Below are 18,008 nucleotides of genomic sequence, written 5' to 3' on the forward strand. Positions count from 1 at the left end.
GATCCGACCCGGGTCAACAGATCCTACCCAAAACGTTGACCGGGTCGGATCTCCGAATCCGGGTCGGGTGATTGGATTCGGGTTCGATCGGAACCGACCAGGATCCACGAAACCGACCCGAATTGATTAATTCGGGTCGGATAATTGGATCCGGGTCGGGTCTGATTTACCCGAATCGACGAACCGGCCCTGAATCGGTTTTTGAATAGCACCGGGCCGGTTCAGCCGGTTCCCAAGCCTCAAACATCGAAGGTCACTGATCAGACGAAATTTCGGCGATTCGCCGGATGTTTCGTCCGGCCAGTGGCATCATTCTCCTCAGCCCATCAAGCTGAGGAGTGTTTGATGCCTAGTCGCCGGAGAACTGGCCTGAATAATTGCCGGCCAAGCCCCGATCGGAATTCATCAAATCGGACGTCAATCGGAATTTGGCCGACGTACCCAGACCACGATTCGGCTTCCTCTGGTCCCTGATGGTCTTCACAACACCTACCTGAGTCGGCTGAGTCACCATTCGGCCCCCTACTCTCCGGCGAAGTTCAAACACAAACCGGACTTTGTGGGAAATTTTGACAAACAGTTGGTGGGCGTGACAAAAATAGGGGCATTTCGACCTATTCCGGGAGCTCGATCGGCCTTAACAACCACGGCTCGCCTCCGACGGCGAGTGGGGACCAGGATCAAGGACGGTATGGGCCAGGATTCGCGCGAAACGACCGGTGCGAGTCCCGGCCACACCGGACACAAAAACAGGGGCGAACAGAGCACCGGGGAAGGCTCACCGTTCGGCGACGCGACTGGAGGCTCTCCGGCTGATGTGCGGTCGACGGCGCGGCTGTGGGGACCTGTAGAAGCTCGAATCTCCCCTCTTTCTCTCTCTTTTCTCTCTGTTTTCTCTCGGACTCTCTCTGTCTCTCTCTGCTCTGTTTCTCTCTCAAATGGCCGAGCGTTTCTCTCTCTTTCTCTCCAGTTTTTGTAGTGGCCGAGAGCCACTGCTTCGGCTCTCTTACGTCGGCTGACGAAGGCCTGCACCGGCCTACGCCGCTTGAAGACTTTTGTGGCCATTTGCAGGCCGGTGCAGAGGGGGGGCCTGGTTCAGTGAGGGGCAGAGAGGAACAGGGAGAAGAGAGGAATGAGGAGATAAGGGAGACCGGGAAAACGGGGAGGACGGGACTGGCAATTAATGCCAGTCCCGTTGGCGTGCTCCCCCGGCCCTGCTGACCCGGCCCAACTCGGAAATTCTTTTTTTTTTTTTGAAAATTTGATTTGATTTTGATTGATTTTTTTTAAACACTCTAATAGACTCTATTAATACAAATGTGCCTAATTTCTATATACAATGCATTTAAATAGAAATATTTTTTGTTTTAGGAATTAAAGAAAATTAACTCCTAAATTTTGTGCAATTAATTTTGGGCAAATTAAAAATAGGTGTCAACAGCTGCCCCTCTTTGAAGGTGAGCTCGCAAAGATTACGTTCAAAGATAAAATGACACCTAAATTTGGCCCATGCATGCTCAATGAATGCTTTTTTTGGTGAGAGCGTGAGTCCCATTTTTATGATGCGATATAAGATGATGCATGCTAAAGCAAATAAAAACATACCTGGGGCTACTTACCTTATTGAAGGGTAGAGTAATTCCAGATAGTTGATATTGTGTGTCGAGGACCCGAATCTGTCTTCGGTCGCCTTGACGGGGAAATCGCTTGTCTAGGACCCGAACCTTTCTTCGATTGCCTTGACTGGGGAAATCGCTTGTCTAGGACCCGAACCTATCTTCGATCGCCTTGACTGGATTTCGTTTGTCTAGGACCCGAACCCTTCTTCGGTCACCTTGACTGGGGAAATCGCTTGCCTAGGACCCGAACCTATCTTCGGTCGCCTTGACTGGATTTCGTTTGTCTAGGACCCGAACCTTTCTTCGGTCGCCTTGACTGGGGAAATCGCTTGCCTAGGACCCGAACCTATCTTCGGTCGCCTTGACTGGATTTCGTTTGTCTAAGACCCGAACCTACCTTCGGTTGCCTCGACTGGGGAAATCGCTTGCACAGGACCCGAACCTATTTTCGGTCGCCTTGACTGGATTTCGTTTATTTAGGACCCGAACCTTTCTTCGGTCGCCTTGACTGGATTTTACTTTGCCAAAGTACCTGCATCTCATAAAGGGTACCTGAAAAGACTTGATGTGAACAGAGAGGGTTGATCCCATGCTCAGGAGGGGTACTATAACAATCGTAGGTACATGGTGAACAGAGAGGTCAATCCAATGTTCAGTTGGTGAACAAAGGGGTCAATTCAATATTTAAAGGGTACCATAACAATCGTAGGTACATGGATTTTTGGAACCGGGCATGGGTAGAATATACTTACCTGGGCACGTTCCTGCCTCTTAAGGGCATGTCTCCTGTTAGAAAAGTTTTTCTTTGTGCAAACACATACGCATTCATTGAAGAAATAGACAATTGAGGCTATTCTAGTATATCGTATGAAATATCTTGACCAGCTAGTCAAGATGCTTTTCTTTTTCAAAGGAACATCCTGTTTACCTTCTAGGTAGTTTGAAAAGAATTCTGATGAAATACCTAGGGTTTCTTACCCGGAGGTTTGATGCATCATCCGCTGAATACCCGATCTTTTTCGGGGCATCTCTCGTGGGATGATAATGAGGGCTTATCCAGCGCCCGAATTTTCGTGTTCTATCACTGGGGATCAAAACTCTGAGCTGTGAAAGCCAATTAGCACAAACATGCATGTATTCATCAAGGATAGACAAGCTAGGCTATTCCAGAATGCGCATTTGAAAGTTCATGCAAGATGATTTTGCCGTGTTTGCATCACCAAACATCCACCGAGGGTAATTATCAATTGAGACAATTTTCACTCGCAAGGTGGACTTCTCGAGATGCTGAACGAGAGACCTTCACTCAGAAAGGACTTTCCACTCACTCTCATTGAAAAGGGTTGTTTGTCCCGTCCATTATTGCGGGAACATCGAAAACACTCAATCTGACCGTTATCACATCCGCAGGGGTCTGAGTTTTCTCGCAAGCGGTACGACGCTGCCAATCTGAGAGGTCTTTTTCAGGGTCGTAATGTTGGCTTGGTCAATGGCTTAACAAATGTGACTGTCCAAGTCAAGGCCATGAAAGAAAATATTCTGCAATTATCTCCAGGTTTACAAGTCAAGAACCCTGCAAAACGAGATAAAAATAGTCTTGCTCGTACTTCCTCGAGCGTTGTTTATAAAAATTTGAAATTCCACATTAATTCAAGTGCCCTAGTTAGAAGAGACTTCATGAGGGATGTAACGTGAACTTGGTTTACAGGTTGAGGAACGAAATGATCGTTGGGCTCAAAAATGTATGTAAGGGTGAGAATTGGTGATCACCTAGCATTGTCACCAGTCTTATTCTCGACCATCAGGATCCTTTTGGAAAACTCCCTGGGTAATCCCGTGGTTTAGCTTATTGGACAGCTTTTTCTTGAGGAGTTTCTGCGTCAAGCATTTTCCTGGATACCATTCGATCTCTGTCCCAATTGCTTTCTCAAGAATAGGTTCGTTTTCATCTATCATGTGCCAGATCTTTGTCAAGACAGAGTTATTAAAGTAGGAATTTGTATCAAAGAAGAACTCAAGTTTAAACCCTTTGGGGTCGTCTATTCTACACCACTTAATATCATTGAGATATTTGAGAGTGCCTTCATCACGCTCAGAGATCTCCTAAGCTAAAACTTCATTGTTTTTCATAGCAGTTACCCAGAAATTAGGTACTCCTTTCTCTTCATCTTTTTCATCATTTTTCTTCTTCTTCTTTTTCTTTTTCTTTGTTTTTTATTCATGGGCATTGGCCTTGCTTTTACCAGGCACACTGCTTTTTCATGCCCCTAGTTTTCAGCATTTTTTTGCTGTTCTTTTGGTGTTGTCAGGACTAGCCTAAATAAGTTTGAACAGAACAATATTGTTTGACTCTTGGAGTCTTCATCTTCATTCGGTACTTTGGACCCTGATGCTCAAACTGTGGTGACTTTTGCCTTGCCCCGGTGTGGGGGATGATCACCAACTGGGTTCATACGAAATGAAATCGCTAGCTTAATTGGGCTAGCAAGGGATATAAGTGTATGGGATAGAAAAAGAATTGCTCTTCGTCATCCTAGGGCACTTAAATTATCGTGAGAGTTCATTTGCAAAAATAACACTTAAAGATTAATGCAAGTGAGAGCAAGAAAATTTCTATTCATCTTTTCATCTTGTGCGAGCTGTTGCGGGTGATGATCATAGAAAATTTTAGATATTACAAACTCCTCATTCTTCTTGTCTTGCTCAGTTCCTAAGTGAAAACATCACTGTTATCAATGAGATGTTGGCATTTTGGACAGGCTTTAGTTTGCTGCTCCTCTCTTGACAAAACCCTCTTAGCCTCGACCGTCCTGCCGTCGATGGTGTGCTTGTCTTGGAGGACCCTGTCGAGGACCATCAGATCCGTGAAAACGATGAGGCCGAAGCCACGGGGGCGGTGACCGAAAGGGAGGGACGCTCTTCTTGCTCCCTCTGAATTTGAATCCTCCCTGTGATACCGATTTACCTCAAGCTGGCCCAATGTGGGGTGGTTCTTGACATGGGTAATTTAAAAGGAACCTCAGAGTGTATGGGCTCAAAATGATCAAGCAAAGGATCAATGGTAGTGTATGGGGCAGAGAAATGAACTGCTTCTCATCATTTTGGCTACCGTACCTTATGCGAGAAATCCCTTTTACCTTATAGAAATGAAACTTTTTCGCTTATCTTGCAAGGAGTTTGGTACGTGAGAATGTGTATAGACTAGGGATTGCCTCTCATCATCCTGACACATCTCGTTCAATACATCGGAGCAGTTCGACACCATTCGTCGAATTGTCAAAGTTTTCACAGGGAATTGGTGAATTAAACAGGTAAAATTACCATGCGAAATTCTTCCAAAAGACATGTGATGTACTTGGAGGAAGGTTAAGCATTCATTTGCTTTAACATGTTTCCTCTTTCTCTGTTTCTTTGTATTCTTATGAAATAAGTTTTTAGAGAAAGAGATACTTACCTATGCTGCAATAGTAGGGCAAACCTGCAAGGTAATAAGAAAGACCGTGTTAATGAACGGCTCTTTGAGGGACAGGAATTGGGAACGATACAACATTACCCTTCGTGATTCCCCTCATTTGAGATTAAATTGACAACTCCTTGAGTTTTCTCGGACGTTGATAATTCCCTTCTGACAAAAACAGGAGCTTATGTTAGAAATGAGATGATTGAGGGTAAATTGAGAACGATACAAATTACCATTCTTCCATTTTGCCTTCAAAACTAGCAGAGTTTTTTTTCCTCTTTACTTTGTTCAGTCTTCTCTGTCTCAGTCTGCTCCTCCATACTCTTGGTCTCGAAGCTCGAATGAAATCCTCTATAATTAGGGGTGCTTCCAAATATAGGGTTCTATTGTCGGCGCACGCTGTGTCAATGCGGTTCCAGCATGTTGAGGAGTTTCTCGTGAATGCTCCGATTCCTGACTGCACAGGCATGTGCAATTACTTGCATGGGGATTTTCGCAGCAAAGCTAATTTCTGCTTTAAAGGTCTTTGACGGACATGGGCGTGACTACCATCGGGACTTCCGTGGTTGCCAGGATCGGCCTTGACGCAATTTTGTCATATGCAAAGTCCTTTTCAATTAGACTTGTTACCATGAGTGTTCTTTACTCAGTTTTGTCCTATGTAAAAGGAAAAGATATGTCATTTCTATGCTAAACTGGATGAACTTTAGGAACGAAATACATCCTTTTTTATGGACTGGGAGATCGCATGCCCCCCGGTCTACTCTTTCAATTAAGCACTTCTTCGTCATGTTTCATTCGAGAGGTCCCAACATTGGTGCTCTATCCGATTCGCTAGCACGTTAAAGTCTAGCATGTTTCCCAGTTCATTATCTGCAAAAGAAAAGGGATGGAATGTCATTTCCAAAATTTGTTAAGGAATAAGACATACCTTTTTCTTTCAAAAGGGGTAATCTTTTCTTGATTTGCCCCCGACTTTTGTACGAAATGATGTTTCACTCATCATGGGGTCAAAGAATGCTCAACATTCTCTTTGACTCTCTGGGGCTGATATCACCCACTGGTAGTAATGAGATTTGCCCCATGTTTCATTTGAAGATTGGATGATCTTCGCTCGGACTGCCCCTATCAGATGAGTTGGTACGCTAGCATCATCAGGGTCTGATGTGCTCTTCAGTTTGTGCCATTTTCAAATGTCCCCTTGTAATGACAAATAAAAAAGGAGTATGCTCTGAGACACGAAGTGAGTGAGTTAGAAAAACAAACAGGGTTATGAGCATGCACGCTTTTCCACCATCGTTCTTTTTGCCCTTTTGAAAAATGATAAAACGTTTGTTTTATTTTCAAAAGCTTAGAAAAAACGAAGCATGAGGAAGCCCGGGCCTCAGAACACTTTTCTTTATATGGGTGGATATCATCAACGGGCCGGTTTGGGATATTCCTCATGCCCTCAAAAAAAAAAAACATTTGTAATTCTTTTGAATAATTCAGGCGAATTATATTTGTTGGAATGGAAATTGTAATACTAAAATTCCAAGTATAATTAAAAATTCAGAAAACTGGGAATCTTAGAAAACAGCTGAGACTTTAGAAAGCAAGAAAAACTCCCACATAGGGGAGGATTCAAACTATTAAATATGCCTCTATTCTAAGGGAAGAAAATTGGGTCTTCAGTTTACTCAATGATGACATCCGCGCCTCCTGCTTGATTGGATGGTGCGTTACGGAATGAAAGCATCTTTGCATCCAACAATTTCCGGACCTCATTTTTCAAGACAACACAGTCATTGACGGAATGTTCTATTTCACTCAAATGATAGTCACATGCCTTGGAGGGATCGTAGTTGGGGAAACGCTCAGGATTTTCACGCTTTGGCTCTTTAGCAAGCAACCTCTTTTCTAGGAGAATAGGCAGGATCTGAGACAGAGGCCAAGGGAGTGGTGTGAACCGCTTTTTGTTATTTCGCCTTTGGGGTGGCTGGCGGCCTGAGGCCGGTTGCTGTCCACTGCTCATCTGAATCATTGGGGAAGGATGAACGGTTTGAGTATATGCAACATCCGCATCTGTCAGGGGTTCCTTCTCCTTCTTCATGCCGAGTTTCTTGCTTGTGGAAGTGGGGTCTGTAAACCATCCCTCACGCAATCCCATTTCGATTCGTTTGCCCACAGGAACAAGACGATTACGGGATTCAGCAGTGGCACTAACCAGGCGGTGTCTGTATTCGTACGGAAGCGACTTTATGAATAACTTCACTTGTTCATGATCAATGAGTTGTGGGGTAACCTGGGCGGCCAAGTTTCTCCATCTGGTGGCATACTCCTTGAAGGGCTCACTCTTCTTCTTTTCAGTGCGTTCCAGATCGTCACGAGTAAAGGTGACGTCAAGGTTGAATTGATATTGCTTGAGGAATGCATCAACGGCATCATCCCAAGACTTAAAAGCATCTACATCTTTCAACATATACCATGTCAAGGCTGGCCCCGTCAAACTCGCTTGAAAGGTCTGAATCACGAGGGGTTCGTTGTCAACGTACTGGGTCATCCGCACATGATACATGTGCAAATGATGTCTGGGGCATGAGGTACCATCATACTTCTCGAATTCCGGCATCTTGAACTTTTCTGGTACTTTGACCCGTTTGTATATAGACAGGTCAAGTGGGACAGCATGCTGCGGGCCTTGTAGCTATTTCAGCATTTCCTCGACCTTTGCAAGGCGTTTGTCATGTTCTGTCATCGGTATAACTTCAAATTCAGGCTTCCTGACGGCAAGGGAAAGCGGATCGTCCTCTAGCGGGGGCATTTTACTATCGCTGGCAGAGGCTTTGTCTTTTCCAGTAGACGGTGGTGGTAACACCACCTCAACTGCTGCAGGCGTGGACGTGAGCTTGCCCTGAATGGATTCCACCTGCTTTGTGAGATTTTGGATCGCGTTGAGGACCAGCTTCATCTCGTCCTCCATGTTATTGAGACGGACGTTTTCTTCGGCCATTTTTTGTAACTACCTATGAAAACGCTGATATGAATGAGTATAATGTTCAATAAAGAATCATTCTACGACCTAGTCATATTATTATTACATACTTTTTTTATTTGCAAAGAAAAAAAGAGAAAAAAGGTTTTTATTAATATTAAAATTACATGCGGCGTCCCCGGGGTTCGAACCCCGGTCGCCTCAGACCGTTACGCTACATCCCCGGATACCACTGAGCCGAAGGCCGCGGTGGTGTCATTAAGGCGTAAAAAATATTATTTATAAAATAAAAAGCGGTCCGAGTTATATTAACATTAGTATAACCCATAAACACTTTTAAAGATGAAAACCAAAACCCCTAAACATAAATACTATGAAAATATAAAAGACAGGGGCTTTTAACAAAAAAAGCGCCCTTCCCGGATGCTCATTCTATAAACGATGGGGAAGCTACAGTCTCTCAGAGCCGCTTATTTTCACGGACAAGCTCCGCAATAAGCGTATCCTTCGTCCCTACAGTCCTTTCAAGCTGATCGATCTGTGTTTGGCGACTGGGCTTGTTGGTTACATCCGAGACTTTTGGCTGTAGATCTGCCGGGATTTGGTAATGTATGATGTAGAATAGAGAGGCATGGTGAACCTTTTCTTGCCCTTTCAATAGTCTAGGCACAAGAATGTTCTTCGGCTGACATTCAGTCCACATGTCCTGGATGGCACGAATTTCGCCAGCGTAATTGTAGTTCGATCGAGTGAATCGAACTCGAAATAGGTTTGTCTTGAGAGGCGGCGGGACCTCCTGAAGGGCCCTGTACTGGCGGGCTACCCGGTAGGGATAGTACGAAGTGGCACCTAATAATCCGAGGAGTGGAACAGGGTTGTGAAACTGATGAGCATATCGAGCCTGACCCTCATGGAACCATTCAGCATGCCATAAGAAAGCTTTGGGATCGGGGTCTTTCAAAAAGTTTATCCAGGTAGAGTAATCCTTACGAGGGGAATTATTTTTTAAAACCTCAAACCTTTGTATCGGATGCATAAAGTTATCGACTTCAAAAAGCTGCATGAGGTGCCCAAATCCTCTCAAATGAGATAAAAACCAGATTTGCAAAATTTCTGGGGCGGCCCGCATGATTTTATCATCATTTTGTTTAAAACGGTTTAGAGACAAAAATGTTTCTGCCAGGACCGAATTAACATAACCCAAGCCGGTGCAAATTTGTCTGGCCACATACGCAATCGAAGGTTTATTGAATTTTTGCGATGGGGGAAAATGACACACCCGACAAAAGCAAGGATAAAAATCTTAGCTTTTTGGCTCATGGGTTGACTTTCAAAACACTCATTTAAGAAAAATCAGGGGCAGGCATTAATGAGCTTTAACAACTCTTTTCACGGTATTGCTATTGGTTCGCAAAAACTGGGATAATTCGAGTAGAGGGGACACACCCAAAAGTGGTTTGATGAGCTCAGATCCCAAAGGTTTTCCAATGACAACACTATACTTTTCCAGAGTCGGGGTCATCTCAAACTTACCAAATATGAAAGTGGATGTTTGTGGGCACCAGAAATGTGCTAATGCTTGCATTATGCCAGAATGGATGTTGATTTTGAGCAATGGGAGTAGGCGACCAATTCTTGCTTTGACATACTGTTGGCCATTTTGATCGAGTCGGTCCCACCATGCCAGAAGCTCTTTTTTTAGGAGTGGGGACGAATTGGACATCAGCTCTTCCCATCGTATATAGAATGCAATCAACGGGTGGCCTAACAGTAACAAATCAAATGAATAAGTAGGCTGCATAATAAAATGAGAAGGAATAGAATATATACCTTTCCTTGAACCATGGCAATCACAACAACATGCACATGAGGAATGAGGTTCGATTTCTATCTAGAATGGCTCAGCAAAATGAAATTAAAAGGGTGCCTGACCGTCGCAGTCTCGCGTTGGTGTCAAGTCCTTTTAAACTTGGCCAAATCGAAAGGAATATCTTATAGTCACGCGAATAGCGGCTAAAGATATTTCTTTACGACTTTTAGAAATAAATTTCGGGGAAAAGAAAGGCAACCTCTACATCGCGGGCTTGCGTTCGAGGTCGTATCTTTCTTAACACCATCCTAAAATGCCCTATTGCGGCCCAGGTCCGGCAGCGTGGTTGTGTGTGCAATAGTGTAGTGCTAAATCATTAAAGCATGCACAACAATTTATAAACAATCAATTCGAACCTGCAAGAACAAATAACACCTTAATGTTAGGATAATACCTGGAGTCCTCGCTGTCAAACAAAAATTATCTTGAACAGGATAAAATTTTTTTGGCTTAAGTCCACTTTAAAAAAATGCAAGTCCCTAGCGGAGTCGCCAGTCTGTCGCGACTGACCTCCCCACTCTTTTTTATCTGCAACATGTAAAAAAGGGGATTTCGCCTGGTACGTGCTAAGTTTAGGTTAAGGACTTAACTCGGGCTCTCCCAAGCCCATACCATATCGCGACTTAGGGTTTAAGTGTTTAACATGCAAGTGGTTTATACCAAGGAGTCGCCACTAATCGATTTGGGGTGGGTCGATTAGAAACCCAAATAAGGTGATGGGAGAATCACCCTATTCCTGCGAACCAGAGATTAACTGAGTTCGGAGACTTGGTTACACTAGTTGGATAACTAATACCCTTTCGGTACCTTTTTTACCCTGTTCATTTCCGAAAATATTTGTCAGGCAATTTGGATTGATTTTAGGACCTTTCTCCTAACATGTGAGGTGATCAAGCGAGTGCATAATCATAAACGATCAGCAGTCAAGACAAATATGCAGCCTTAGGTTCTAATCCTGACTAAGTCAGATGATATTCAAAACACAACAACTCATGCAATTGTATTAAAAACATGCATAATAATACAACGGTAATAAAAATAACATTCAAAATACTACCGCGCAATCTCAGGCTTGTCTAATTTAAACAAGACAAAAACTTGCATAATAATACCACAATAAATAAAAACAACAAATATATCACATAAAAAAATTTAAAAAAAATAATAAATAAATACAAAAAGAAAAAATAAATACGGAAGAAATTTTAAAAAAAATTAATTTTTTTTTAAAAATTTGTAAATTTTTTTTTTAAAAATAAAATAACCGGGTCAGGTCGTGGATCCGGGTCGGTCAGATCTGACCCGGGTCAACAGATCCGACCCAAAACGTTGACCGGGTTGGATCTCCAGATCCGGGTCGGGTGATTAGATTTGGGTCCGATCGGAACCGACCCGGATCCACGAAACCGACCCGAATTGATTAATTCGGGTCGGAGAATTGGATCCGAGTCGGGTCTGATTGACCCGAATCGACGAACCGGCCCTGAACTGGTTTTTGAACAGCACCGGGCCGGTTCAGCTGGTTCCCAAGCCTCAAACACTTGAGGTCACTGACCGGACGAAATTCCGGCGATTCGCCAGATGTTTCGTTCGGCCAGTGGCATCATTCTCCTCAGCCCATCAAGCTGAGGAGTGTTTGATGCCTGGTCGCTGGAGAACCGGCCTGAATAATCGCCGGCCAAGCCCCGATCGGAATTCATCAAACCGGACGCCGATCGGAATTTGGCCGACGTACCCAGACCACGATTCGGCTTCCTCTGGTCCCTGATGGTCTTCACAACACCTACCTAAGCCGGCTGAGTCACCGTTCGGCCTCCTACTCTCCGGTGAAGTTCAAACACAAACCGGGCTTTGTGGGAAATTTTGACAAACAGTTGGTGGGCGTGATAAAAATAGGGGCATTTCGACCTATTCCGGGAGCTCGATCGGCCCTAACAACCACGGCTCGCCTCCGACGACGAGTGGGGACCAGGATCAAGGACGGTATGGGCTGGGATTCGCGCGAAACAGCCGGCGCGAGTCCCGGCCACACCGGACACAAAAATAGGGGCGAACAGAGCACCGGGGAAGGCTCTCCGTTCGGCGACGCGACTGGAGGCTCTCCGGCTGATCTGCGGTCGACGGCGCGGCTGTGGGGACCTGTAGAAGCTCGAATCTCCCCTCTTTCTCTCTCTTTCCTCTCTGTTTTCTCTCGGACTCTCTTTGTTCTCTCTCTGTCTCTCTCTGCTCTGTTTCTCTCTCAAATGGCAGAGCGTTTCTCTCTCTTTCTCTCCGATTTTTATAGTGGCCGAGAGCCACTGCTTCGGCTCCCTTACGTCGGCTGACGAAGGCCTGCACCGGCCTATGCCGCTTGAAGACTTTTGTGGCCATTTGCAGACAGGTGCAGAGGGGGGGCCTGGTTCGGTGAGGGGCAGAGAAGAACAGGGAGAAGAGAGGAAGGAGGAGATAAGGGAGGCCGGGAAAACGGGGAGGACGGGACTGGCAATTAATGGCAGTCTCGTTGGCGTGCTCCCCCGGCCTTACTCTGGCCGGATAGGGACGGCGCGGAGCTGCGCCGCCGTGCGTCACCCTGCGGCCAAAACAGGGGCGAACAGGGGAGGCGAAAGGGACCGACGACGGGGGAGAAGGAAGGAGGAGAAGGGAGCTGGGTCGGGCCAGGCCCAGTTGCGCGGGGGGAGAAAAAGGAAAAAAAAAGAAGAAAAGAAAAGCGGGCTGGGCCCGGGGGGGGGGGAAAGAAAAGAAAAGGGCCGAGGCCCGCGGGGAGAAAGAAAGAGGAAAAAGAAAAGGGCGAGGTCGGCCCGGCCCCGACCCGACCAAACTCGGAAATTCTTTTTTTTTTTTTGAAAATTTGATTTGATTTTAATTGATTTTTTTTAAACACTCTAATAGACTCTATTAATACAAATGTGCCTAATTTCTATATACAATGCATTTAAATAGAAATATTTTTTATTTTAAAAATTAAAGAAAATTAACTCTTAAATTTTGTATAATTAATTTTGGATAAATTAAAAATAAGTGTCAACAAGCATATAATAGTCAATCGCCCCTTTCTTCCTCTCAAGGTTAGGTGATCAATAGCCTACTCAATTGCAGAGGCAAAGGAAGTTGACAAAGAAGACCCATTTGGTGATTGGTGCAAGGGACACCTCAAAAGTGTGCAATCCCCATTGGCCAAATCTTCCTACTCCCTTGAATATATTGATTAAAAAAGACGCCAATAATTCATTGAACATACTTGTGGACAACGGCCAATTTGGCCCGTCACCTACTCTACTACCCAATTGGAGCAAATTGACAGTCGCCTTTCTAGAAAGCAGGCAGGCAATGTAAAAGGGTGAGCACGATGCTTTCTTGCCATTTCTTGCTGACGATTACTGTAAAGCGACTGTTTGATCATAGGTTCGACATTAATTTAGTGCAAAAGATCGGCAAAAAGACATATCTCTCAAGATCTCGAGTGGTCCTCAGAGCATGATGAATTTGCAATGTAAAAGGGGTGAGCACGATGCTTTCTTGCCATTTCTTGCTGACCGTCCTCGTCAATCGACTGTTGAGCGTAGGCTCGACATTAATGTAGTGCAGAAGATCGACAAAAAGACAGATCTGTCAAGATTTCGAATGGCCCCGCTGAGCATGATGAATGTCCAACCTTACCCAATTGTGTCCAACCGTATCCACACAGGAAACACATTGAAAGAGCGCAGTATATCCAAATAAAGCCAGAGAAAATTCATGGCATGGAACTAAATGCGAGGTCAGACTGTGACGTGGACTGATTAGCTAACCTTGGAACCCCCAGGGGAGTCGGGTCGTGATTTGGTAGGTTGGTTCGTTGAAGATAAAGTGGGCAACTTCGTTTGATGCTCTGGTGCAGAGCGTTTCTTTATAAGCCGAGGAGAGACACAGTGGGAGAGACCCATCAAGAAGCGACAAGGAGAGAGAGAGAGAAAAATGGTGGTGAAGGTGTACGGGCCTGACTACGGGTCGCCGAAGCGAGTGCTGGTGTGCCTAATCGAGAAGGGCGTCGAGTTCGAGACCGTCCCTATCGATCTCTTCAAGGGCGAGCACAAAGCCCCCGAGTTCCTGAAGCTCCAGGTCTGTCCCCTGTTCTTGAGAACCCACTTCGCTTTCAATCAAGAACCCTCGAAAGCTTGACTCTTTATCGTGTCTCCTTTCGTGGGTAGTTAGCATTTTAAAGTGTTTTTGTCTGATTGTTTCTGATTCGGGTCGTGTGGGTACCCTGTGTACGTGTAGCCCTTCGGATCAGTTCCTGTGGTTCAAGATGGCGATTACACTCTTTTCGGTAAAGCTCTCCACTCTTTTGGCTTGCGTCGTTCTTCTGTTTTTGTTTGTTTTGAGCCTCCGGATTTTCACTTCGCAGTCCGGGGCGCTTGGACTTTTTCTTGCGGTCTTGAGATCAAAACACGTGCATATATGGATGATTCTTCAGCATGTAGCTGCTCCTAATTTACTATGCGCTGTTTGTTCTGTAATCGGCCAGCGAAGCGTCGCGAAAGTCTAAAAAGTTCCGCCATGAGTAGATAGATACCAGAGGAAGTTGGGAAAGATTGTGTCCACTGACATGTTCAGTTGATATCAGCTACTCGTTTTAGCTTACACACATCTACCGTTTTATCTTTGCAACTCGTTCCAAGCGTTTTGTTAGGTTGCAGTTAGGTTGTCCTTTTCATTATTTCTACTTTCTGGGAGTCGTTCACTCTCAATCTGAAGTCAAATCATTTGCCCGAGGAACAGATGATTTGAATCAAGGGAAAAGTGCCAAAAAAGTCCTAAACCTTTTGCATTAGTGCCAATTTAGTCCTAAACCTTTTTTGGTCAATTAGTCCTAACCTTTTGCATTGGTGCATTTAGTCCTAACTTTTTGGTCTTAATTAAGTCCTAAACCTTTTAAATTGGCTTGATTGTCCAACCTTTTGTTTTTGTCCTAATTTAGTCCTTGGTGATTTGATTGGAATTTCAGCGATGGGCCAGCGGACTCACGCCGGCTACGGCATGGATTGACGATGGACAAATTAAATAATATTTTAATATTTTTTTGAAATTTTATTTTTTTCCTTTTTTTTTTTTTTTTCCACTTTTTTTTTTGGCTTTCTCCTTCCTCTGGCCGGTCGCCGGTGCGGCGACCGGCCAGAGGCTAGAGGCCAGAGGCCGGCGAGCTCGACCTCGCCGGCCACTGGGGAGGGCGGCCTCGCCGGGCGGCGAGCCTCGCCATGGTCGGGCGAGGCCCGACCTCGCCGGATCTGGCGAGGTCGAGCCTCGCCCGGCCGCCGGCGAGGCCCGGCCTCGCCGGATCCGGCGAGGTCGGGCCTCGCCCGACCATGGCGAGGCTCGAGCCCTCGCCGGAGGCCGCGGCGATGGCGAGCCTCGCCATGGTCGGGCGAGGCCCGACCTCGCCGGATCGGGCGAGGCCGGGCCTCGCGGCGGCCGGGCGAGGCTCGACCTCGCCGGATCCGGCGAGGTCGGGCCTCGCTCGCCGCGGCCTGCGGCGAGGGCTCGAGCCTCGCCACTTTGCCGGCCTCGCCCGGCCTCGCCGGATCCGGCGAGGTCGGGCCTCGCCCGACCATGGCGAGGCTCGCCCTCGCCGCGGCCTCCGGCGAGTGCTCGAGCCTCGCCATGGTCGGGCGAGGCCCGACCTCGCCGGCGGCGGGCGAGGCTCGACCTCGCCGGATCCGGCGAGGTCGGGCCTCGCCCGACCATGGCGAGGCTCGCCCGCCCGGCGAGGCTCGCTTCTCCCAAAGGGCCGGCGAGGTCGAGCTCGCCGGCCAGCGGCTCTCGGCAGTCGCCGGACCGGCGACCGGCCAGAGGAAGGAGGAGGAACCAAAAAAAAAAAGTGGAAAAAAAAAGAAAAAAAAGGAAAAAAATAAAATTCAAAAAATATTAAAATATTATTTAATTTGTCCACGCTGCAATACTGTCGGCGCCGGTGACCGGCCGCCGGCAACCGTCCACGTCGAAGCAAATTCGATCAAAATTGACCGGAAGCGACTAAATTGGCACAAAAACAAAAGGTTTAGGACCGAATTGGCACCAATTTAAAAGGTTTAGGACTTAATTGGCACCAAAAAGATTTAGGACTAAATTGGCACCAATGCAAAAGGTTTAGGACTGAATTGGCACCAAAAAAAGGTTTAGGACTAAATTGGCACTAATGCAAAAGGTTTAGGACTTTTTTGGCACTTTTCCCTTTGAATCAAAGATCTGAGGCCAGAGTCATAGCTTCCATATCTGTTGTGGAGTTGTTCATGATCTGTTTCTTTTCGTATGTCGTTCTAAGGGTCGTCGATTATCTATTTGGAACTGCGGTTTCATCCGATTATGTTCCTGACGGGTGTTTAAGCAGAATAATCAGTGCATTGCCATCGAAATGTCCCACTGCGTGTACACTAATACTGTTGGGTCTAGTATCAGGAGAGCAAGACTCTGCTGGTAAATTCAAAAGCACGGTGCATGTCTCTTTTAGGTTTCATCCTAGTGTTATGGTGCTTTTCATATGTGGGATAAAGATTCGCCTGTCTACTCTCTGTAATATATCTTGTTTAATCCATACAGAATCGCGGGCCATCATAAGGTATTATGCCGAGAAATACAAGCACCAAGGGACCGACCTGCTGGGGAAGACAATAGAGGAGAGGGGGCTTGTTGAGCAGTGGCTCGAAGTCGAGGCCCAGAACTTCCACCCGCCAATCTTCGACCTCATCATGAAAATTGTCTTCGGCCCGTTTATGGGACTTACCCCGGATCCGAAGCTGCTCAAAGAGAGCGAGGACAAGCTGTGTGTGGTTCTGGACATCTACGATGAGAGGCTGTCGAAGAGCAAGTACCTGGCGGGGGATTTTTTCAGCCTCGCTGACCTGAGCCACCTCTCGGTCACGCAGTACTTGATGGGCAAAATGGGGAAGGAGTACCTGATAAGGGACCGGAAGAATGTAAGTGCGTGGTGGGACGACATCTCGAGCAGGCCTTCCTGGAAGAAGGTCGTCGAGCTCTGGCCCGGTCTGTATTAGGACAGTTTTGTTAGGCGTGCCGGGTGCGCCCGAGTCCTCAATCTGAATCGGCGGATTTGGGTGATCAAATAAGCTTTTGTTCGAGTCTGGTTTGTGAAGGTCATGTGTACAAGTGGGATCACTCCAGTAACTGATCCTGTTGTGGACCTCTTTCGTGTTGTACACGGCGGTGTCATGTCTTGTCGGGCCATGTATGCAGCTAATTAGTACTATGCTAGCAACTTTGGTGAAATGAAAATATAAACCACCTACTTAAATCAACTTTCGAGGATCTTTTACAACTTGAAAAGAGTAACTTCATAAACATTCGTTCATATGTCCAGTGCTCACTGAATTTGGTGTTAGATGAGCTATCAAGACTCATTCTGGGAGATTATAAACTCTTCATAAACATGGGATACCAAACGCATCAAGTTTTTATATATTGGACGTGGGTGCGTCTCATTGGCATGAAAAAGGCCGAAGTTAGCCGACTCTTTTGCATAAATTTTGCAGTCAGAAGAACAGCAAGAACTGCTGCAGAAGCCAAAGTAGCATAGCACACAATGACATCGGCAAAAAGATTAACACTGTAGTGTGCGAGAAAAGTTCGTATTGTCTCATGAGTATCAGCACTTGAAACGTTCTTGCTAAGGGCCCGTTTGGTAACGTGCCAAACAGTGAAAATTTCTGTTATTTTGTTTTTAGAAATAGTTTGGGAACAGAAATGCGTTTGGTAAACTTTTTGTTCCCGGGCACATTTTTGCAAATATTTGTGCCGAGAAACAGTTTGGAAGAGAAACAAGAAGTAAAAAAAAGTTACTTCTTGTTTCTCGGCACAATTTTGAGAATCAGTTTTTTTTTCTTCTTTTTCTTTTTTTTCTTTTCTTCTTTTTGTGTTGCTCTTCTTGGGTTGTGGCCGGCAAGGGCGTCATGGCCCTCGCCGGCCGGCGGCGGAGGCGAGGGTCCCCCCTGCCGGCGAGGGCGAGGGCTGGACCCTCGCCGCCCGGGCGAGGCGGCTCGCCGTCGGTCATGGCGAGGTCGGCCTCGCCCGCATCCGGGCGAGGCCGAGCCTTCT

At 46.1% G+C, this 18,008-nt stretch overlaps 1 protein-coding gene across 1 annotated transcript; it reads left to right on the top strand.

The window, feature by feature from the left end:
• The first annotated feature begins 13,675 nt into the window (after positions 1-13,675).
• On the top strand, positions 13,676-17,212 carry LOC130139137 (glutathione S-transferase F9-like). The gene is made up of 3 exons (XM_056315529.1): positions 13,676-14,021; positions 14,181-14,229; positions 16,497-17,212. Exons 1-3 carry the CDS (start codon positions 13,878-13,880, stop codon positions 16,949-16,951), a joined length of 648 nt encoding a protein of 215 aa, XP_056171504.1. The 5' UTR covers positions 13,676-13,877; the 3' UTR covers positions 16,952-17,212.
• Positions 17,213-18,008: the final 796 nt, after the last annotated feature.

The sequence above is a fragment of the Syzygium oleosum genome, unplaced genomic scaffold, assembly GCF_021117445.2.
Source record: "Syzygium oleosum isolate NSW1041296 unplaced genomic scaffold, Sole_v2.1 Sole_v2.10, whole genome shotgun sequence".
Lineage (NCBI taxonomy): Eukaryota > Viridiplantae > Streptophyta > Magnoliopsida > Myrtales > Myrtaceae > Syzygium > Syzygium oleosum.